The following is a 24,044-nucleotide window of genomic DNA, read 5'->3' on the forward strand; positions in this document are numbered from 1 at the left end:
TCTGCGCATGCGCAGAAGCAAGGCGGGTGCGCGAGCGATCCCGTTGCGAACCGGTAGTAAAGTTAAGTAGAACCCACCCCTGAGCTACAAGTACACACACTATCAAAAGCAAAACAAGATGACATAGAAAGTATGCTCAAATGGATGCTTAAAGCCGATAATGACTATTACTGCACCATTTTGAAGAAACCTTTATGCAAAAATGGGGTTAAATAGTAATTCTCGGTATTCAGACATGCATTGTTACATTTAATGCTGAACCTTCAAATAGTAATTTACAAGCATTTTATGGTCACAAAAATAAATTCAAGTTAATATCAAGTTGAATTCAGTGCTTTTTTTCAAAAATTTTTTATTAAACTTTGTAATTCTCATTTTTATGGTGTAATTTAGTGTAACAAGGTTCTATCTGATATTCGGAGCCTCTAGTATGACCCCAAGATGAGTCACCATCGGCCTCATTTTTTTTTCTTGCATGCACCATTTGTTGTAGGCTCACCTACCAAACGTTTTCCTTCTACGTACAATGGGGTAACCAGTACAATTTTCTAAATGTTTAAGGCTCATTTCCCAAAAAATGGTCGCAACACACACAGAACCCTGTAATTCTGAGGTAGCCAAATGTGAAGTCAAATTTCCCATTTATGAGCATCCTTATGGTTACTTGATCAAAATTCAGTCGCTTGGCAATTGGCTCATATTTATGACGGTTGCAGTGTCCCCCGGTTATGGGATCCCCCTTTATGACCTTCTGACAATGGGGAAATGGAATTCATTAGCAACTGTGTCACTAACATGACACATGCAGTGATTCACTTAACAACTGTGACAAGAAAGATCATCATGTAGGCGCTATCCCCAAAAGGGACGCTGGGGTCCCCTTGCCCTCTTTTTCAACCATCCAAACACCTTCCCCTGCTACAGTCTGTTTGTTGTTGGTTGCCACTCCATTCGGATCCCTTGCTCAGGCCCCTCCACTTTCCCTGCTCGGCTGGACTCTGCTGCATTGCCCTTCCAGTCGGTCCCTTCCGGAGTCTCCTCTCAGCAGGTGGATTACGCGGCTGGTGGTGGTCAGACAGCCAATCAGCCAGTTCTTCCTCTCTCCCCTCTTTATCTCTGCTGCTTGTTGGTCTGTCCTACCACTTCCTCTGCTCCTCTGTTCATTCCCCTGCCTGCCTCCCTTTGTCTCCATCTCTTTCCCCTTCCTCCTCCTCCTCCTTTCTCAGCCTTTCCTTACACACTTTTCCCTACCTTTCTCCACACTCCACTCTCCTTCACATTCCTTTCTCCCCCTTTCCTCAACCTGTCCTCATGCGTCGCTTCCCCCTCTCACTTGGTGGGGTGGAGGCCAAGTGAGCCAGGAGACTCCCCTTCTCTGCCTCCAAAGAGACTCACCTGTCCCTCTCACCCTCTCTCTATCCCCTGCTCTCCTCCTCTTTCCTGCCAAAACATCCTCCTTTTCATTCCCTTCTTCCACCATGATTCAGTTAAAATGGCACAAAGCTCACTTAACAGGTGTCTCACTTGGCAGCAGAAATTTGGGGCTCGGTTGTAAGTCCAGGACTACCTGTATTAGGTATGTTCATTAGGATTATCTTCAGTTGTTTAGATGCTTTGAGATGTTCCAGAGAGCTGCGGTCAGCAAGCAAAGTCACCATATCAGAGTTACGTTTCACTCCTCTTATTTATTTTTATCTCGCCTTTATTATTTTTACAAATAACTCAAGGTGGCAAACCTATCTTCCTCCTCCTATTTTCCCCACAACAATCCTGTCAGGTGGTTTGGACTGAGAGAGAATGACTGGCTCAGAGTTACCAACTGGCTTTCATGGCTAAGGCAGGACTTGAACTCACAGTCTTCCTCTTCCAAGCAAGAGGGAAAAAGAATGTTATTGTCAAATAATGCATTTATTTCATAATGTATTTCATTTGTACCATTCTATTAACAATTCTTTTTGACTTTTGGCTTGAGAAAACTCACGTTTTCTATCTTGATAACAAATGCTATGTTTTATTTTATTTTTTTTCTGTCTTCTGTGCATCTTCTGTTTCTATGTATTGCACTGAATAAATTTATTGGCATAAAATTGCAATCCATGAGACACCTACTGTATAAAATTACAGTCAGTCTTACAATCAGTAATCCGATTGTTGTAGATAACCTACGTAAGTATAAAAAGATAGGAAAAATACTAGGATTTGTTTTTAAAAAAACCTATGAGGCTATAAAACTTATATTGAGTGTAATACTTGCTGAAGCCCTGCTGGGGTTTGTTGGATTATGACAATTATGTGTTAAAAGGAAACGGAAAAAACGGAGAAGGAAAGAAAAAAAGTTAAAAGATTACAGAATATACTGAGTCATCGACAATCATTGATTGCAACTAACATTAAACAAACAAGCATGATCCATAAATGGGATGGAGAGCTGTGACAGACATATAAAATCATGATTGACAGGCTTATCTATAAGGTATCTTTAATACTGATACATCTCAACACATGATGTTAAAGCCGATAAACCTCCTAGGACACTTCATTTTTTTTTTCTCCAGACAAATAGAAATGCTGATCAGGTTATTCCTTTATAATGATTGATTGACTGACCAGGATGGCATAGAACAATAAAGGAAGCTGAAGTAGCAAAAAGTTAAGGAATCTCTGCTTTAAAGGCTTTCGAGATCCCTGCTTGGCAAAGAGGAATTTTTCTAAATTTTGTTTATGGATGTCCCTTCTTTGAGGGGAGTGTCATGCAGGCACCTTGGCTCAAATAGAAAGAGGGCAGAAGGGTCTCTCCAACCAAGGAAGCATCTGAGAATGTATGGAGCAGAGCTGCGGACCTGGCATCAAAAAAGTTCACTTGTCCCCCTTCGGAGTTGAGAGAGATGCGGATCTTTGTCGGCTCCTCAGTCAGGACCAGCTCAGAGTGTTTTGACGGAGATATGGCTGTGTATTTTCCTTCCCATTTCTGAAACTCCCAGCGCCTGGTCTGCACATCAATGTTTGTTAAGTTCAGTGGCTTGTTGGCAACCCCTATACCCCATCCTGCTCTATCTCCTACCATAACTTCCCAGAAATGTCTTCCTGTTGAGAACCTCTGACAGCCAAGGACACAAGGATGATATACAAATCTGTTGCGGCCTGAGACAGAATATTTTCCTTCAACTGGCTTAACTCCTTTGACGCTTTTTAGATCTTCGGAGACGCCAAGGCGGTCAGGATGGGCTGTGTCTGGATCCAGAGTTACATTCACTGTAATGGGGAAGGGAAGGAAGGGGAAAAAAAAAACAGGAGCTTCAGCTTGAGGCCTAGTTTGTGTCTTCAACTCCCAAGGGTTTAACCCTAGAGTCTCCTTTGTGAATGGAGTTCAGCTTCCAACACCACCACTACTACCCAGAACTGGAGGAGTCATTGTTTTTTTCAACCACACCTCACCATTGCCTTGTCCAAGGTTCTCCAACTTTGGCAATTGTAAAGAATTGTGGACCCCTGGCCAAGTCCTTCAAACCCTTCATAGTGCTCCACCTGTTCCAGCCTCCATACACAATTCTCATTAGCTTCCATCTTGCATATGAGATTAATGGGTTTGGGAGTGAAGAGTAGTTGGCTTTGCCTTCAGTGAGTTGCTTTGATGGCCCAGGTTGAACAGGGACTCTGCCTGGAGCCTTAATCCAGAGGATCAGGCAGAGCAAGTGGCAGTCATGTTTCAATTGTGAACTGGCACAGTCAGAAGTATCCCCCAGAGGTAACTTAGGACATTTGATAGGATGTGAAGAAGATCCGCCCTTTTCTCTGCGAGCATCAAGGTATCACAGGCATGTACAAAAGGGGAGGATCTTATACAGGACACTCTGCTTTCATCAGTCTGATGGCCCACAAGGTGGAGGCAACCCTGATGCTCCAACTTTGCTATGTGCTTTGATCCAAAGGACCTAATTTCTCTGCTCCCAAAGACCTGGTCTCTCACCAACTTATACTCAGGCAGTAAAATCAATAGCTTGATAGTGTTATTAGCTTGGTAGGAATTCTATGTGTCAGCCCTGGAACCATTTCCCACACACATATACAGACCTTGGCATTTCAGGGTGGCCACAGTGAACAAGATCGAGCTGTGAGAGGGGGAAGGAAGAGACAACTGGGGATTGTAGCCATAATCAAATTCTTTCTCCTGAGAACCAAGAGTTTTCCCACCAGGTGCAAGGAGGTGTGGTCTCAGACTGAGTGACCCTTGGACTGTGACCTGATTGGACCATGTAATAGACTTCATGGGGAGGGAAGGGAAAACTTTACTTTTAATTAGGGGGAAACCCGAGGGGGGCTCAGAGTCGGGTTTCCCCAGATGTGCCAATATGTGCCTAATAAATCTATACTTTGAGGAACATGCCTGCCTTGAAGTTTTGATTCTGTTGGGTCTGTTACTTGGAACCCTGACACTATGTGCTTTTCAGTCCCACCCCATATTTTCCCATGTCTCCAGATTTTTCATTCTGTATCAAGATTGACTTCAATTTTCTAGATTATATATACATAATAATACATAATGAACAGAATAGACTAAAATTGGGATGGGATGAGATAGGATGGGATTGAGTAGAGTAGAGTAGAGTAGAGTAGAGTAGAGTAGAGTAGAATAGAATAGAATAGAATAGAATAGAATAGAATAGAATAGAATAGAATAGAATAGAATAGAATAGAATAGAATAGAATAGAATTGGGATGGGATGGGGTGGGGTGGGGTGGGGTGGGGTGGGGTGGGGTAGAATAGAATAGAATAGAATAGAATAGAATAGAATAGAATAGAATAGAATAGAATAGAATAGAATAGAATATGGATGAAAAAATAAGGAACTTCCAGCAAATGATAGCTAAAAATGAACAACAAATTAAGATAATAGAAGAGAAATCAGAGCAAGCAGAGAAAAGAATGGAGGAGATGAAGATTAACACAGGCAGACAAGGATTTGGTAATCAACTTAGAAATAGAAAAAGCCATTTCCTGAGATTCCAGAACATTGAAGAAGTAAAAGGGGAAGATCTCATTGATATGATGGCAGAGTTGATGGCAGACGCCTTGGAGATAAACAAGAATAGACTAGACCAGACCAGACCAGAACAGACTAGAACAGACTAGAACAGAATTCTTTATTGGCCAAATGTGATCAGACACACAATGAATTTGTCTCCTGTGCATAAGCTCATAGTGTACATAGAAACAGCAAGTAATAGGTCATGCATAATAAAATCATTAAAGCTTACTGAATCATCATAGTCTTTACGGTATCTACTCCTATATTTTTCTTTTAGGTGACTCTATCATGTTAAAGTTAATGGCATAAGAGCTCAAAATAGCAAGTGATTGTGATTCTTAGAACTCATATTTACCTTCCTGTAGTTGAAGTCCACTTTCCAGAGTATCTGGGGAAGAAAAGGGAGGGATTAAGCATCTCATCACTGGAATTGGAGCAACAGAAGGGCCTCCCTCATATACCCTGATTTGCTTTCCTTGGACTCAAATCAGGAAATAAGGAATATAGAAAGCTACAAGCCAAAATGCCATTAGTGGCTATATATATATCATCAGATATACAGTATTTTTCAGACTATAAGATGCTCCAAACTATAAGACGCACTTAGCTTTTGGGGAAGAAAACAACAAAAAAACATCTGCCTCTCCCTCCCAGCAATTTGCCTCCTTGCAGCAAACAGTCTGGTCAGCTTCAGCACAGTCTGATTTAGCATGAGCAGCTGATTGTTGCCTGTATCTGCCTCCTGGAATACCAACGATTAGCTGTACCAGTCTGTAGCAGGGGTGAAATGCTCCCGGTTCGGACCGGCTCGGGCGAGTAGGTAGCGATGGCGGCGGGCAGTTCGGAGAACCAGTAGCAAAAGTCCCTGCCCCCGCCCATGCCTAGCTGAGCCGCGCGATCATCAGAGCCTTTTTTTTCTTTTAAATGGCTCTGATGATCCAAGCTCTGACGATCCCAGCTGAGTTACCTTAGCCGCTGGTCGCAACGCCTGCCTTGCTTCGCTTGCTGTAATACCTGCGATCCATTGCATCAGCAAGCAACTGAATCTCCCTGCCTGCAATCAAGCTCATCGGTGAACAGCTCTATCTGCCTGCCTGCCTGCCTTCCTGCTGTACCTTCTATTGCAGGGATTTCCAACCTTGGCAACTTTAAGACTTATGGACTTGTGAACTCCCAGCAAAACTGGCTGAGGAATTCTGGGAGTTGAAGTCCACAGGTCTTAAAGTTGCCAAGGTTGGAGACCCCTGTTCTATTGGGTAAGTTTTTTTCCCCTTTGGGAGCTTTAAAAAAAATAGTTAATTGGGTTTTTTTTTAGTTGTTCTTTTTTTAGACCTAGCCATTTAAGGTTTAGGAAGTTTTAAATTTAGCTACTTTTATATAAAAATAAAAATAAATTAAAATAAAATAATATTTGTGCAGCTTTCTGAGATTTAGTGTGTTTCTGTAGTGTTTCACTCTAACTACACAAACACACAAAATCTCACAAAGCTGTATGTGGAATTTTGTGTGTGTGAAGTGTGAAAGTTGGTTTTTTGGGCTTTTTGTGGCTGTGTGAGGTTCCTGCTTGTTGCAGGGGCCATTTTGGGTCTAGCACAGCTGTTTTTACATTGTGGGTGAGCCAGTTGTGTTGTGTTGTGTTGTGTGTGTGTAAAGTGGGAAAGTTGTTTTTTTGAGCTTTCTGTGGCTGTATGAGGTTCCTACTTGTTGCAGGGGCCATTTTGGGTCTAGCACAGCTGCTTTTATATTGTGGGTGAGACAGTTGTGTTGTGTTGTGTTTTGTAGGTTAAAAAAGGGAAAAGAAGTGACATTGACTTGGCCATGCCCACCCAGTCACCTTACCACCAAGCTCCGCCCACTAATTAAGCCACGCCCACAAAACCAGTAGCAAAAAAATTTAGATTTCACCCCTGGTCTGCAGGGATCGCCATTGCCTATTGTTGCCTCTGTGTGCCCTGTTTTTGGTCTCCATTCACCCCGTTTTCAGACTCCGCGCATGGAGGTCAAAAAACGGAGCATGCAGAGGTGGCGATCCCCACAGCCTAGAACAGCTGATTGGTGGTATTCCGGGAGGGAGATCCAACCAGACAATCAGCTGCTGATGCTAAATTAGGCTGTGTTGAAGCTGACCAGGCTGTTTGCTGTTTGCTGCATGGAGGCAAATTGCTGGGAGGCAGAGGCCGAAGGGTGGGGGCCAGCGGGTGGGCAGGCAACATTGGCTGTACAAAACGCACAGATATTCCCACCCACCTTTGTGTGGAGAGTGCTTCTTATACACCGAAAAATACAGTAAATATATTCTACTATATATTCCATATACCTCAACTTAGGTATATGGTCCTCAACTTACAATCATTTGTTTAGTGAAGTTACAACGGCACTGACAAAGTGATTTATGACCGGTTCTCACACTTAGTATTGTTGCAGCCTCCCAGGATCCTGGAATTGTCATCTTCAACCTTCCTGAGGAGCTTCTGACAAGCAAAGTCAATGGGGGAAGTCGCTTAACAGCCACATTCTTCACTTAACAGTTGTGATTTTCTGAATAACTGTGCCAAAAAAGTTCATAAAATGGGACACAGCTCACTTAAAAACTGCCTTCCTTAGCAACAGAAATTTTGGACTCAGCTGAAGTCGTAAGTCAAGAACTACCAATATATATTCCATTATACTTAGTGGAAACGTATTCTGCTTCCCTAGTGATCTGTGCACTTAGATTTGGGATACAAAGAATACAGGTAGTCCTCGTCTTATACCCACAATTGTACCCAGAATTTATGTTGCTAAGTGAGAAACTTGGTAAGTCAGTTTTCCCCCATTGTACAACTTTTCTTGCCACATTTGGTAGGTGAATAACTCCAGTTGCTAAATTGGTAACATGGTTGTTAAGTGAATCTGGCTTCCCCGTTGACTTTGCTTGTCAGAAGAACACAAAAGATGATCACTGCAACCGTCATAAATATGAATCCATTGTCAAGCATCTAAATGTGAATCATGTGGCTCTGGAGATGATAAAATGGTCATCAGTGTGAAAAACAACCATAAGTCACTTTTTTCAGTGCCATTATAACTGTGAACAGTCACTAAGTGAATTGTTGTAAATTAAGGACTACCTGTAAATGGACAATTATGAGTAGCTAATGTTTCCCGTTTTTAGGTGGCATATCTTTAATGGGAGAAGTCAGAAAGCTCCTCTTCCCCTCCTGGTGCCAAGACAAGAGGCTTTTCCCCAGAGAAATGAGAATGTCTCTTCCACTGATCCGGAAATCGATTCCTCTTTGATCCATGTGACATTGGATCCCAGAATCACTCTTGGATGCTCAAAATGTCATCCGGGGTGAAACCCTGGCAGCTGTTTTTTACCTCTCAATTTTTTCATGGCACTTTTCAGAAGCCCAGGGATATCACCGTAATCCCAGATTGTCCACTTCCTCTTCTGATCCAAGGAGGTTGTTAATCCCCATGTCTTTACAAGCACCCAGTCTGCAGGCTGAAACGGATGTACTGGATGATCTAGTCCAGGGTATTGATTTTCCTGCAGATAATGGGAAAGAAAATTCACAACCCCATGGAGTTGTCTTACATATTGGTACAAGGTCAGTTCGCCCACCAGTAGGATGGACCTCTCCTCTGCCTCTGCCTTCCGAGTGATCTTTAACTGTTCACACAAACCTTAGCTGTGAAATATGGGTCACAATCAAAGGATATACTATTTGGCAGCCCAAACCCAGGAATGAGTTCTTCAGTAGGACGTTTACTACTTCATGCTCTCTATTAGTCCTGCAAGCAAAAGCCTCAGGCCATCCTGTGAAGGTCCATGCTAGTCCCACAACATACTTAAAGCCTTGCTTTCTAGGTAATTCAGTGAAGTCTATTTCCCAAATTGTCCCTGAGTAGTTGCCTTTAAGTTGGACTCCTAAGGGGTGGGCGCCTGGCTACTTTTGGATTATTTCTGGCATAGATCAGACAAGATGCTACATCTTGGGAGGCTGCGGAATAGAGACCCTTGTCTACTACACAGCATGTCACTTAGTCTACCAGTCCCTTTGACCCCCACATTGTGTGCTGGCATGTATTTGTTATAAATGAATCCTCTGAGGTGTATTTGGTAGAATAGGTCTGCCCTCTACCTTCCACCACCCATCCTTCCTCTCCCTGCCTCCAACTGATGTGGCCCATGTCCTGCCCTTGGGAGTCCAAGAGAGTGGAGAAGTGGGTAAGGAGAAATAGGAATGAGGTAGGCTGTTCATTCTAAGTGTGGTAGGGAGGCTTCCTTAGCAGCTCCATTTGCAGCCCAATTTCCTTTTGTGTAAAGGGGAATCTTAGAATGTCCCTCAACATGTAAGACTGCTACTTGTTTTGTTTGCCAAGCAGCCTCCAATAATTTTAAAATTTGTGGGCTATATTTAACGGTTGATTCTCTTGCATTTAATAATCCTCTTTCCTTCCATAAGGCTCCATGGGCACACAAGGCTCCAAAGGTATATTTGCTATTAATGTTTGTCCCACAGCCAGCTGTAAGGCTCTATTTAGAGTGACCAGTTCAGCCAGTTGGGCAGAAATGTTTACTGGTAATGGGTTGACTTCTACAACTTCCCATGCTGTCACCACTGCATATCCTGCCTTTCTCTGGCCTTCTACCATAAAGCTACCAGCATTCACAGTCAGCACTTGGGATCGACTGATCACAAAGATCGGGTCTACTGGCACAGACTGAATCCACTACCTGTACACAATCGTGATGCAATTCACCTGGGGCAAGAGTGTAGCTGGAATGAGTAGCTCTAATTGCATACCTCTAATTGTATGGCTGGGGAGTCAAGCAAGAGGGTCTGATATTTGGCTTGGCGGCCCCCCAGTCATCCAAAATGCTCCCTTTACTTCCATAATCTCTTGAACCCCCTTTGGGACTTTTACTATGGGATAAAGTGATAGTGTTAACTGTTGAGCTTCTTCAACTAGCAGGGCTGTTGCTGCCGCTGTTCCCAAGCCATCCCAATGCCAGAGCCTAATTTCTGGGTGAGAACTTTCATTGCAATGCCTTCCCATTCCTGTACAAATAGAGTAAAAGGCGTAGTGGGGTCTGGAAGCCCCCAGTGCTGGTGCTCCCATAAAGCTCCCTCTCTTATTTGTGTGAATGTTTGTTGGCGTTATCTAATCCATTCACAGATTTTCCCATCCCCCCCCTTTAACAGCCTCGTAAACGGGCTTGATGATAAATCAAAAATTAAGAATCTGAAATTCTACAAAAACCCAAGACTCCCAATTGTTTTCTGTTAACAGGGGGCTTTAATGGATTGCCTCCCTCCTTAGGCTAACAGTCTCCGGCTGTGCTGCAGAGATGCCATATCCTAAGTTTTTAACCTCCTGCTGTGCAATTTGGGCTTTTGTTGTTACAGGCACATTATAGCCTTTCCAGATGCCCCAACAAAAAGTATCTCATAGGTAGTCCGAGGAGCAATAGGTCTGTTAAGGACAGATCTACCGGCTCCTGTATCTATTAACACCTTATGTTTAGATCCCCCAATTTGGACTTCCACCAGGAGTTGGGGGAGCAATAGCTTCCTTCCCCTGGCCTCTTCCCTCTTCTTTTTCTGCTTGCATGGCTCTAGCCATCAGGCACCCACTCTTCCAATATCCTCCTTTCCTGCATATAACACACTGGTTGGGGCCCAAGGGGACCTTTCCTCTTCCATGCCCTGAACTCCCCTCCTCTTCCGGATTGTGTCCCCTTCCTCACAGCTTTTCCTGCCTAAGGGCATCTGCTAGGAAGATAGCATTTCGGGGAGCCTTCTGGATTTCTTTCTTATTTTCTTCTTACCCTCTGGAGGTAAAAAAAAAAACCGTTATCAGCTATCTCAACCAGTTCTCAAATGCCTTTCGCTGGACCTCCTTCTACTTTCTGTAACTTTCTTCTAATATCTTCTGCTGACTGCCCTATAAATATCATGTTTATCATTTTCTGAGGCTTCAGGATCTAAATCAGTGTATTGCCTGAAAGCCCGGTATATTCTTTCAAGAAAAGTCCTCAGGACTCTCATCTTTCTTTCTGCCTTATTTCAGATACTTTTGCAAGATTCTTACTTTAGGGAGCTCCATTTTGGATTCCATAGAAGACTAAAGATTGAGAATTCTGTAGCCTCATATTGTCCCCATCATCATCCGGATCCCTTTCTGGCTCCCTGAGGGGAAATTCCCAGCCGGTTGTCATTCTTATGCTCTCTCCATGCTACCCCCTCACCAGTCTCTGTTCCTCTGGTGTTAAAAGGGCATCCATCTGTGTCTGACTCCCATCTCAATATCAAAGCCACTTTTGAGGTTCCTCAGATTGTTGACCCCTGGTGGCTCTCTGGACTTTTCTTGGTAAAGATTCAGGAGTGGCTTACCATTGCCCACTTCCTAGGGCTGAGTGAGAGTGACTGGTCCAAGGCAGGGGTGGGTTCTACTTACCTTTACTACCGGTTCGGGATGGGAGCGCGCTTTGCTTCTGCACATGCGCACATCACCAATGACATCTGGGGCAGTGGGTGGGGCGTCCCGACGGTTTTACTACTGGTTCTTGTGAACCAGTCCGAACCGGGGGCAACCCACCACTGGTCCAAGGTTACCCAACTGCCCTTGTATCTAAGGAAGGATTAGAGCCCACAGTTTCTAGCTTGATTTCTTAACCAAAACACTAGATTGGCTTCTTCTACTTCTAAGAAGTTACTTATTCAAGAAGTAACTTGAATAAGTTACTTCTAGTTACTCAATAAAAGGCAGAGTGGCTTAAGGCAAGAAGGAAAAACAGTGTTATTGTCAAATAATGTATTTATTTAATAACATGTTTCATTTGTACAATTCTATCAACAATTCTTTTTGACTTTTGGCTTGAGCCAGGTGACACATTTAGGGCACAGAGGATTCACATTTTCTATCTTGATAACAGATGGTATGTTTTATATTTTCCTGTTTTCTGTGCATCTTCTGTTTCTATGTATTGCACTGAATAAATGTATTGGCATAAAATTGCAAAAGAAGGAAGTACAATCCATGAGACACCTACTGTATAAAATTACAATCAGTCTTACAATCAGTAATCAGATTGTTGTAGATAACTTACATAAGTATGAAAAGATAGAAAAAGTAAAAAAAAAAAAAACCCTATGAGGCTATAAAGCTTATATTGAGTGTAATACTGTTTGGAAATCCAATTTTTTTTACTACCGGTTCTGTGGGTGTGGCTTGGTGGGCGTCGTAGGGGAAGGAAATTGCAAAATCTCCATTCCCACCCCACTCTGGGGCCAGCCAGAGGTGGTATTTGCCGGCTCTCCAAACTACTCAAAATTTCTGCTACCGGTTCCCCAGAACCGGTCAGAACCTGCTGGAGTTCACCCCTGATTGACAGGTTTAGCTGTAAGGTATCTTTAATACTGATACATCTGAACATATAGACTAAAATCTAACATATAGACTAAAACCAAGCAGGGATTGCTTTCAGAGATCCCTGCTTGGTAAATAAGGATATTTCTAAAGTTTTCTTTATGGTTGTCCCTTCTTTTAGGGGAGTGTCAGACAGCTGCCCTCACCCAAATAGAAACAGGGCAGAAGGGTCTCTCCAATCAAGGAAGCGTCTGAGAATGTATGGAGCAGAGTTGCTGTGCTGGCATCAAAAAAGCTCACTTGTCCCTCTTTGCAGTTGAGGGAGATGCGGATCCTCGTGGGCTCCTCAGTCAGGACCAGTTCAGAGCATGTTGAGGAAGAGGTGGCCATGTATTTCCCTACATATTTCCAAAACACCCAGCGCCTGGTCTGCTCATCAACATTTGTTACGTTCATTCGCTTGTTGGCAACTCCTACACCCCATCCTGCTCTACCTCTTGCAATAACTTCCCAGAAATGTCTCCCTGTTGAGAACGTCTGACAGCCAAGGACACAAGGATAATATACAGATGTCTTGTGACGATGTTTTCCTTTAACTGGCTTAACTCCTTTGACACTTTTTTTATCTTTGGAGACATCTAGGTGGCCAGGAAGGGCTGTGTGTGGATCCAGAGTTACATTCTCTGTAAAGGGAAGGGAAGGAAGGAAAAAAACAAGAATTTCAGCTGCAGGCCTGGTTTGTATCTTCACCCCCAAGAGTTTAACCTTCTTGTGTGAATGGAGTTCAGCTTCCAAACACCCCCCCCCTCCAGGACTGGAAGACTCATTGTTTTTTTTTAAACAACATCTAAGTCATTGTCTTGTCAAGAGTCCTCCAACTTTGGCAACTGTAAGACTTGTGGACTTCAACTAACAGAATTCCAATGGCTGATGGGGCTGCTATTGTCCAGGTCCCTCTGCTCCCTTTACTCCAAGCACTCGGGCTCTCCCACACTCTTAGTCCCATCCTCTGTTAACTGCCGGCCTGTTCAGCGCTCCTCTGGCCTTCTCGTTCCATTCACTTAGGTTGCCTTCGCCATCTTCCAGTCCATCTGCCTCCCCTCCCTCTGCTACTAAGGTGCACACCTTCAGGATACGTTGACTACCTGTGCAGCTTTTGGCTCCTCCCCTCAGCTCTTCGTCTCTTGGCTCCACTGGTCAATTCCCCTAGTCTCTAGTCTCCCATGTGGCCGCCACTCTGCTGATTACCATCCAGCTCTGCCATGCTGGATGGGGAATTCTGGGAACTAAAGTCCACAAGTCTTACAGTGGCCAAGTCCTTCAAACCCTTCATAGCGCTCCACCTCTTCCAGCCTCCCTGCACAATTCTCTTTAGCTTCCATTTTGCAGATGAGATTAATGGGATTGTGAGGGAAGAGTGGTTGGCTTTGCCTTCAGTGAGTTGCTGGGAGGGCCCAGGTTGAACAGGGACTCTGTCTGGAGCATTAATCCAGAAGATCAGACACAGCAAGAGGCTGCCATGTTTCAATTCTGAACTGGCAGAGTCAGAAGGATCCCCCAGAGGTAACTTAGGATGTGAGGAAGATCCGCCCTTTTCTCTACAAGCATCAGGATATCAAAGGCATGTAGAAAAGGGGAAGATCTTGCACAGGAAACTTCTGCTTTCACCACTCTGATGGCCCACATGGTGGAGACACCTGATGCTCCAACTTTCCTATTTGCTTTGACCCAAAGGACCTAATTTCTCTGCTCCCAAAGACCTGGTCTCTCACCAACTTACAATTAGGCAGTAAAATCAAGACGATCTTATTAGCTTGGTAGGAATTCAATATTCCTTTGAGTCCCAGGCCATATTTTCCTATTTTTTGTCCAGATATTTCATTCTACACCAAGATTGACTTCAGTTTTCCAGATTATGTAGAGAATGGAGCAGAGTGGAGCGGAATAGGAAAGGAGGAGTAGAACAGAACAGAACAAAAGCTTTATTTGGCCAAATGTGATCAGACACACAAGGAATTTGTCTCTGCTGCATTAGCTCATATTGTACATATAAATGGCAAGTAATAGTTCATAAATCATAAAATCACTGAAGTTTACTGGATCATCATAGTCTTTAAGGTATCTAATCCTATATTTTTCTTTTTGGTTACTCTATCATGTTTCTCTTAAAATTATTGGAATCAGAGCCTAAAATAGCAAGGAAATCCAATTCCTATAACTCATATTTACCTTCCTGTAGTTGAAGTCCACTTTCCAGAGTATCTGGGGAAGAAAAGGGAGGAATTCAGCATCTCATCCCTGGAATTGGAGCAACAGAAGGGCCTCCCTCAGATTCCCTGGTTTGCTTTCCTTGGTCTCAGATCAGGAAATAAGGAATAGGGAAAGCTACAAGCCAGAACGTCATTGGTGGCTATATATATTCCATCAGGTGTAAATATATTCTATTATATATTCCATATACAGGTAGTCCTCAATTTACAACTATTTCTTTATTGACGTTATAGCAGCACTGACAAAAGTGCTTTATGACCAGTTCTCACACTTATGACTGTTGCAGCCTCTCTAGTCACATAATCAAAATTCAGGCACTGGGAACCAGCTTGTATTTACGATGGTTGCAGCATCCCATGATTCTGGCATTGTCGTCTTCAACCTTCCTGGGGAGCTTCTGACACGCAAAATCAATGCATGAATCCAGATTCATTTATCAACCATGATTCATTTAGCTGCTGTGATTTTCTGAATAGCTGTGGCAAAAAAGTTCGTAAAATGGGGCACTGCTCACTTAACAACTGCCTTGCTTAGCAACAGAAATTTTCTGCTCAACGGAGGTCGTAAGTCAAGAACTACCTGCATGTATTCCATTATACTTAGTGGAAACTTATTCTGCTTCCCCAGTGATCAGTGCATTTGGGTTTGGGCTACGAAGAATACAGGTTGTATCGTCTTACAATTATAACTGAGCCACTGATCCTGAAATGGTTCCCTCTTTGATCCATGTGACAGTGACCCAGAATCTCTGTTGGATGCTCAAAATGTCATCTAGCTTAAAACCCCAGCGGCTGTTTTTTACCTCTCAGTTTTTTCATGGCATTTTTCAGAAGCTCAGTCATATCACTGTAATCCCAGATTGTCCACTTTGGCTCTACAAGTAAATCCACCGGATTCTCATATGTTTCCTTAGCCTGGTACCTGGCAAGACAAAATAACAGAATTACAGAGTTAGAAGGGACCTTGTAGGTCATCTAGTCCAGCATCCCCCCCAACCACCCAAGCAGGAGACCCCACATTGTTTCTGACAGGTGGCAGTCCGGCCTCTTCTGGAAAACTTCCAGTGATGAAGCTCCCACTACTTCTGGAGGGAAGCTGTTTCATTGCTTGATTGTCCTCAGTCAGAAAATTTCTCCTTATTTCTAAGTTGAATCTCTCCTTGATCAGTTTCCATCCATTATTCCTTGCCTGGCCTTCAGGTGCTTTGGAAAACAGATTGACCCCCTTCTCTCTGTGACAGACCCTCAAATATTGGAACACTCTCTCCAGAATGTGTGCATTGGGATGTTCGAAGCCTTGTATTTATGTGGTGCCTGATTGTGTATGGCCTTTAGTTGTTAAGTGGGGTGTTGATGGACAGCTATGAAGTCATTGATTGTCGTTTTCTTGTGTTGCCCTGTCCTCAGATCCTAAGTACCCGGTAAGCTGGTGGTAAATCAGCACTCCTGTTGACTGACAAGGGCCCTGTTTCCCAGGCTTCAGTCAATTCTCTGGCTAGCTAGTCAAATATGGGCACCATGGCGACTCAGTGGATCCTGACCCAGAACTGCACTCATCCACCTTCATCAACTTAAACAAGAGATCTAGTAGAGGCAACTAAGTTCCAGTTTTGGGCTCCCTACTCTTCAAAATTCTTGTGAATCTCTTGGCCAAAACAATGGATTTGTCAGTTTGCAGCAATCCAACCAGCACACCAGTAAATAATTCAGCAGGATTCATTTATAGAAGAAACTTCTTTATATACAATAATATAAAGCATGATGCATGTATACAATGCCCATGCAGTAGAAGCCAGAACCAGAATAACCAGAACTCAGAAACACAGAAGCTATATTGCAAGGACAAAGTAACTCTTATATATATATACAGATCAGTCAAGCTAAGCCCCACCCAGGCTCCGAGCCATCTCCCATGGCTCACAATAGATCCTGTTTCTTAGTCACCAAACAGTTCCCATTGGCTGTCTTGTTGTTATGGCTATCCCAGCTCATAATTTCTTATACACTGACAGGATTGTATCTTACCAAATGACTGATGACTAATATGGATGAGATAGGTAAACAATTAGAAGATGGATATAACATTCAAACTGATCTTGATGGATTAAAGGTAATGCAATGAAATTTAATAGAGTCAAATTCACTTGCAAGTAAACTTCTATTTATGACTATTTGTTAGCAACCAGTTACAACGGCTCTCAAAAAACTGACTTACAACCATTTTCGCACTTAACATCTGTCACAGTGTCCCTGTATTCACAATTTGGGTGCTTGGCATGTATTTATGATAGTTGCATTACTTGGAACAGCATACATCCTACAATGATACTTTTAAAACCATCAAACATCTGTCTCTTCTTGGGAAGGACTCAATAGGTGGATAAAAAGGCAAATTCAGTCTAAACATCTGGCTGAGTTTGCAACCAACTATAAAAATTTATCATATCAAATATTGTGAAATACAGAAAGAACTTCCCAAAATAGGAAAACTGCTGGAGGAGCTGCTGATCTCTGAGACTGTAAAGAAAAGGGTGGATTTACTTACTTCTTCAAAATGCTTCCAATGTCCTAAAAAATAAAGAGACAAAGCACTGAAAGGAGCCATTTCCTAGGCAGAAAATTAAATTCTTACAGTCACATAATACATGAGTGAAACGTCTGGACAACCAGACACTAACAGACATATAAAGTACTTCCGTTTAAAAAAAAATCCATTACTCTTTTTTCCCCTATTTTAGAGTGGTATTGTTTTTACTTTCTTGTTTAAGAAAAATGATACCCCGGTTGAATCCAACACAATTACAAAAGATATATATTTATATATAAAACATTATAGCAAAAAGAAAAGACTACTTAAAAAACAAGAAAATTCATCAATAGGATTTAAAAAATCCTTCCAGAATGAAGGCACTTTGGAAAATCCAGGTGGTGATAATACTTTGGAGAAGCTGATCAGTGTTGGGTTTCTCCTTGGCCTGGAGATTTAAGGGGAGGGGGAGACCCTACAAAGAACACCCACCACCACTTCCCCTAATAGGGGATAGGAACCCTAAGCAGGCATTCTTAAAATCATGAAGAGTATATAGACAATTGACCAGAACTTTGAATTCCTGCTTTTTGCATGGCCTGCTTTTTCTGAATTATATTATGTATCCCTAATATTAGCCGTTTCAGGTAGTCCTTGACTTTCAATAGTTCAGTTAGTGGCCGTTCAAAGTTACCACTGCACTGAAAAAGTGATCTATGATCATTTTTCACACTTAAGACTCTTACAGCATCCCCATGGTCACATGATCAAATTCAGCCACTTGGCAACTGATTCATATTTATGGTGGTTGCAGCCTCCTGGGGTCATGTGATCACCATTAGTGACCTTCTGACAAGCAAAGTCAATGTGGAAGCCAGATTCTCTATTTTCTTTATTTTCATTGGTACTTTTCACTATTATAATTTCAATTAAATTTATGAAAGAACAAAAAAGAAAGAGTCAAAAAGAATATTCTGTGGAGGGGCTAAAGAATGCAGAGAGGAGCAATGAAGATGGTAACGGTCCAGGAAGTCAAACCATACAATGAATGGCTAAGGGAACTCGGTATGCTTAGCCTAAGGAAGAAAAGGCTTAGGGGAGACAGAGGATTGGACTGGAAGACCTCCAAGGTCCCTTCCAGCCCTAGGATTCTATGATCTCAACTTCCTGCCTCACCTGTAAGAGTTTGCTGGCTGGCTGCTGAAGCTTCTCTTCTATCTCCTGGATGAGATGGTCAAGAGAGCCCAGTTCCTCCATGTGCTTGGCCAAACCCTTCTCCTTTCTTGCCATAATATCCTTCTCCGTTTCTTCCATCTGAGTCAATAGAAGCTTCTCCTGTCCTTCTAACCAGAGTTGTAGCTCTCTGAATTCAGCCACTACATTTTTTTTCACTTCTTTGATGAGGTCCTAGAACAAGAAAGAGAAAAAGCAAAAGGCATATTTTTATTGTTTTACTTAATTATTTTTACTTTTATTTTAATTGTTACAATAATTAAACAGATTCCTTGAAGATTCCAGAAGTAAGGCGGGAGAATTTCCTAAGGAGAAAAAAACCCATTTGATATTAAAAAGCGTAGGGGGGAAAGGATTTTTTTTAAAAAGGCTCTAGTTTAATGATCTCTCATGAAAATTTTCTTGGCAATTAGGGATTCCAAAAAAGGAGACAGAAAAATGTTTGACTTCACAATTTTTTCAATAGGATGAAATACGGTTTGCATTAATTTATTATGCCAACCAAACCCATTGCATAAAACAGAGCTCATGGGATAGGGGCACTTAACCCAAGTGTGACTCATTCAGCCAATAGTGACATCTCAGTTTCCAGATTAAGAACAGGTTCTGCCCTAATACCGTCTTTAACTTGAATTTCCTTTAAGTCAGAACTTGTACTTAGAGACAGGCTGCCTATTATCAAAGATGGCAGACAGTGTTCTCCTTCCTATTAGCTCAGAAGCTCCTCACCATTGGATCAATACTTACAAGCCTCTCCTGCACTGTTTGCTCTGTGTCTCTTTTGTATGTAGCTATTTTTTTTTTCTGCTCCTTCTGAGCCTTCAGGCAATCCTGCACCTTGATCTGAAGAGAAAATACAAGTTTTAAGTTTCTTTTCGGTAAAGGATTACATCGGAGGGAAGACCCAGTTAGAAGATATCTTCAATCGTCATAAATACATGATAGTTGGCAAGCATCCAAATTTTAATCATGTGACCACAGAATGCTGCAATGATCATAAGGGTGAAAAACATCATGTCATTTTTTTCATTGTCGTCATAACTTTGTACAATCACTAAACCAACGGTTCTAAGTCGAGGAGTCCCTGCAAGGGCATTAAAGTGAGCTGCCTGAGTCTCCTGGTTGCAGTCAACCCAGAAGCATCACTTAGAAATGAAAGTTTGGCCTCATGGCCTGTTTGGCTGGCTGGCTGACCAACCGCACTCAACATGTAGTCCTCAATGGAACTGCATCTACATGGAGGGAAGTATGCCGTGGAGTATGCTTTAGTCTCCCAAATTGGGAGCTCTATTATCAGGCCGCAGCACTAACATGGCTTAAAGATTGGATTCAGCTACAGTATTCAGTACTAATGATAGAATGTCATGATCTCCAGATTGGCTGGCACAGTTTTCTCTGGGATGGGAAAAATAAATATCATACATATTTCCAAAGACATTTGTTAAGATATGCCCTTTTACAAGTCTGGGAGAAAGTTAAGAAGGATCATTATACAAAAGTCCCAATCTGGCTATCAACTATGGAAGCAATATTACACCCAAACACCATGGGCTTGAGCAAAATGATAAGATATGCAGAGCTACTTGATGAGAAAGGGGAATTAAAATCAATTCAAGATTTGAAACAAGGATTAAATATGGAATGGTGGCCATATTTACAAATAAAAACCAGATTCAAAAAGGATCAGGAGCAATATGGCATAAACAGAGAACAATTGGATATAGATAAAATTTTATTAGGATCGGGGGGAAAATGATCACAAAAATTTACAATTTCTTATTAAAATACAAATTGGAAGATGAAACAGTAAAAGAAACGATGATCTGTTGGGCAAAAAGAGCTTTAGAAGAGCCTGGTGGAGCAGTGGACTAAAGTGCTGTTAAATAGCACTTAGCTGCCTGCAATTATTGCAAGTTCGAATCTCACCAGGCTCAAGGTTGACTCAACCTTCCATCCTTCCGAGGTAGGTAAAATGAGGACCTGGATTGTGGGGGCAATAAGCTGACTTTGTATAAAAAAGAACACCGCTTGGGGGGGCCAAAAGCCCTACTAAGCAGGTATATACAAAAGTATGAAGGCTATTCCTTAACGCATTGTAAGCTGCCCTGAGTCTCCGGAGAAAGGCGGCATATAAATCGAACCAATAAATAAATAAATAAACAATAAAAAACCTCAGGCACAATATAGAATTAGAAAAGTGGGACAAATTGTGGGATAGAAATTATAAATTAATAATGGTAGTAGCCTATAAAAAAAATTGTATAAAATGTTCCATAGATGGCACTTGGCACCAGCGAGATTGGCCAAAATGTTCCCAAATCTATCACCTAATTGTTGGAAATGTGGTTACAAATTAGGCACATACTACCATATGTGGTGGAGGTGCCCCAAGATAAAAATTTTTGGCATAAAATTAAAAATTAGCTGGGGGAAATTACCAAATTAAAAATGGAATCTAAACCAGAACTCTATTTATTAACAATAATTAACCCAAAATAGACAAATCTTTACAATATCTAATACTTCATATATTAACGGCAGCAAGGATTACTGTCGCACAGAGATGGAAACAAAATAACGTACCAGGAGAGGAAACAGTAATTCGAAAAATTCTACAATGTGCAGAAATGGATAAGATGACGCTGGAAATTAAGGAGAGGAAAGATTCGGAATATTATAGAATGTGGAATAAACTATATGATTGGTTAGAAAAAAGAAATCAAAATAACAATTCGGAATGTTAATTTAACCAGGTTAAAACTAGGAAGTATAAATTGCTGAACAGTGTCAACCAGATAATGATGGTTTTGCAAATATGAAAGACTGAATAAGAATAGAGAATACATATCCATATGGATACAGTAAGCTGTAAAATAATGTATGATGTAATGTTATGTTTGTTAGGTGTTTTTAATCTATTTTTTGTTTTGTTTTGGTTTTGCATTTTGTATTTTTCTATACTTTGTTTTTAATAATTAAAAACTCAAAAAATATTTTTTTAAAAAAAAGTTCCTTGAACCACATCTTCAGTCTGGTTTTGATTGGCATCTGCGCCAGGCTAAACCCAGTTTGTGGACAACAGAGGAAGCAAGTAAATTGGTCCAAGGATTGCCAGGAAGACCAAGGATCTGGATGCCCCTCCGCAGCGATTCCTCCTGGCTGATTCCTACCTGGTATTCCTGGAAAGCCTCCTTCGTAGGGATCACCGAGTGGCCCTCGTGCTCTTTGGATCGGTCACAGACCACGCAGATGAGAGTCTGGTGGTGCTTACAAAAGAGCTTGAGGGGCTCCCGGTGCTTTGGGCAGAAGCTCCCTCCTTCCTCGCCCGGATGGCCGCCGCATAGCCTGGCCTCTTCCAGCACCCGCGCCAGCTGCCTGTTGGGGAGGAGGCTGCGGGGCGCGAAGGTCTGTCTGCATTGGGGGCAGGAAGCCTTTGATTCCGATGTCCCCCAACTGCGGGTCAGGCAGCCCCGGCAGAAGTTGTGGCCGCACTCCGGGATGAGCACGGGGTCCTGGAAATAGTCCAGGCAAATGGAGCAGGTGAGTTCTTCCAGCAAAACGGGAAAAGACGGTACACCCGCCATTGTCGTCTCCTCCGCCGGGAAAGGAAAGAGAAAGTTAAGTTTCGTTTCTTTTCCTCCAAATCAGCTGACTGCCTTTGGGCTCTGCCCAGACGGGAAACCGAAATGAATTGTTGCGGTCAGCTCTGCTGGCTTCTTAAAGGGAAAAAAAGTGTTTAAAAAAAAAACAAATTGGAGAGAAGCAGACATTCGCGGGATGGACCCCCAATCAACTATTATTGGTCCAATCAGCTCTTCAAAGTGGGGGGGGGGAGTTTTCAAAATAATCTTCTTCCTTCTTCTTCCTTATCCTCCTCCTCTTCTTTCATATCCCTCATCGGACGTTGGCGATCATGTTGGTGATCCTGTTTTATCAACAGCCGCACGAAAAAGTGCTGCTTTTTAAAATCCTGGGATAAAATCTTTTTAAAATCTGGGGAGAAGCAAATATTCTTTTTTTTTAAAATTTTATTTATATGCCGCCCTTCTCTGGAGACTCAGGGCGGCTTACAATGCGTTAAGCAATAGCCTTCATACTTTTGTATATTTTATACAAAGTCAGCTTATTGCCCCCACAACCGGGTCCTCATTTTACCCACCTTAGAAAGGACGGAAGGCTGAGTCAACCTTGAGCCTGGTGAGATTTGAACTCGCAATAATTGCAGGCAGCTGATGTTAATAACAGTGCTTTAGTCTGCTGTGCTACCAGGGCTCCTATTATTAAAGATGGCGGATGGGGTTCTCCTTCCTATTACCTCAGAAGCTCCTCATCGTTGGATCAATACTTACAAGCATCTCCTGCACTGTTTGCTCTGTGTCTCTTTTGTATGTAGCTATTTTTTCTTTCTGCTCCTTCTGAGCCTTCAGGCAATCCTCCACCTTGATCTGAAGAGAAAATATAAGTTTTAAGTTTCTTTTCTGTAAAGAATTAGATCGGAGGGAAGACCCAGTTAGAAGATATCTTCAATCATCATAAATACATGATAGTTGGCAAGCATCCAAATTTTAATCATGTGACCACAGAATGCTGCAATGATCATAAGGGTGAAAAACATCATGTTACTTTTTTCATTGTCGTCATAACTTTGTACAATCACTAAACCAACGGTTCTAAGTCGAGGACTCCCTGCAAGGGCATTAAAGTGAGCTGCCTGAGTCTCCTGGTTGCAGTCAACCCAGAAGCATCACTGAGAAATGAAAGTTTGGCCTCATGGCTTGTTTGGCTGCCTGATCAACCACACTCAACGTGTAGTCCTCAATGGAACTGCATCTACATGGAGGGAAGTATGCCGGGGTGTACACCAGGGCTCTGTTTTAGGCCCAGTACTCTTCGACATCTTCATCAATGACTTGGAAGAGGGGATAGATGGGGAACTCATCAAATCTGCAGATGACACCAAACTGGCAGGAATAGCCAACACTCCAGAAGATAGGCTTAAGATACAGAAGGATCTTGACGGACTTGAACATTGGGCGCTATCTAACAAAATGAAATTCAATAGTGAAAAAAGGCTGGGACGGACCCCCAATCAATTACTGATCCAAGTATGCTGCTAAAGGAAAAGATATTGAAAAATCCTGGGGAGAAAGAAACATCCATGGGGCTGATTCACCTTTCCCAGCCAGCCAGTCAGGAAATGGATCAGGAAAAGCTCTAAAATTGGGCAAAGACTACCTTGTGGAATATGCAATATATAGAATGTGGAATGGGATCATTTGCTGGATGGAAATCTTCAAGTTTGACCAATGAGATCCCTTAAGGCAAAAAATGGATAGAAAGAGCCATTAGGCGTCTCAGGCCAACCTAGGACAGGGGGACCAATGGGGGTGGGGGGAATCTGGTGGGTGGAGAACATGTTATAGGCCCTGTTGAATCTCCGCAGAGGTTTCCCCCAAAAGGGTTCGAATTTCCCGGCTGGGAGAGCGTCTCAGGCACGACGAGCAGATTAACGAGCGAAGCGAGCTGCCTGAAAACAGGATTCTCTTTATTTTCGTTTCAGGAAGACGGATCCGGCAAGCGCACGAACCAGCGTTCCTGGGGGAGCTGACATTGTTACAAGGTAAGTGT

General features: G+C 42.4%; 2 protein-coding genes across 2 annotated transcripts; both read right to left on the reverse strand.

The window, feature by feature from the left end:
- Positions 1 to 2,719: 2,719 nt before the first annotated feature.
- LOC148115715 (E3 ubiquitin-protein ligase TRIM39-like) lies at positions 2,720 to 8,567 on the reverse strand. Its single transcript, XM_087885225.1, has 3 exons — positions 8,388 to 8,567; positions 5,383 to 5,415; positions 2,720 to 3,252 (listed from the first exon to the last, which is right to left on the reverse strand). The coding sequence occupies exons 1-3, from the start codon at positions 8,401 to 8,403 to the stop codon at positions 2,720 to 2,722; spliced, it is 582 nt and encodes a 193-aa protein (XP_087741351.1). The 5' UTR covers positions 8,404 to 8,567.
- Positions 8,568 to 11,816: 3,249 nt separating this feature from the next.
- On the reverse strand, positions 11,817 to 22,012 carry LOC148115716 (E3 ubiquitin-protein ligase TRIM17-like). The gene is made up of 7 exons (XM_087883956.1): positions 21,587 to 22,012; positions 19,164 to 19,259; positions 18,360 to 18,590; positions 17,202 to 17,224; positions 15,460 to 15,578; positions 14,616 to 14,648; positions 11,817 to 13,069 (listed from the first exon to the last, which is right to left on the reverse strand). The coding sequence occupies exons 1-7, from the start codon at positions 21,998 to 22,000 to the stop codon at positions 12,564 to 12,566; spliced, it is 1,422 nt and encodes a 473-aa protein (XP_087740082.1). The 5' UTR covers positions 22,001 to 22,012; the 3' UTR covers positions 11,817 to 12,563.
- Positions 22,013 to 24,044: the final 2,032 nt, after the last annotated feature.

This window comes from Pantherophis guttatus, chromosome 2 (genome assembly GCF_059756535.1).
Source record: "Pantherophis guttatus breed Tessera chromosome 2, ASM5975653v1, whole genome shotgun sequence".
NCBI lineage: Eukaryota > Metazoa > Chordata > Lepidosauria > Squamata > Colubridae > Pantherophis > Pantherophis guttatus.

Excerpts from the sequence above, each read along its gene's own strand:
- LOC148115715 (XM_087885225.1), bottom strand. Across the intron at positions 3,253-5,382 it reads TGGACTTCAACTACAGGAAG|TGAATGTAACTCTGGATCCA; the intron begins GTAAATATGAGT and ends TCCCCATTACAG.
- LOC148115716 (XM_087883956.1), bottom strand. The coding sequence starts at position 22,000 with ATGGCGGGTGTACCGTCTTTTCCCGTTTTGCTGGAAGAACTCACCTGC. Across the intron at positions 15,579-17,201 it reads ATTGGAAGCATTTTGAAGAA|GTACCAGGCTAAGGAAACAT; the intron begins GTAAGTAAATCC and ends TTGTCTTGCCAG. Across the intron at positions 13,070-14,615 it reads TGGACTTCAACTACAGGAAG|AGAATGTAACTCTGGATCCA; the intron begins GTAAATATGAGT and ends TTCCCTTTACAG.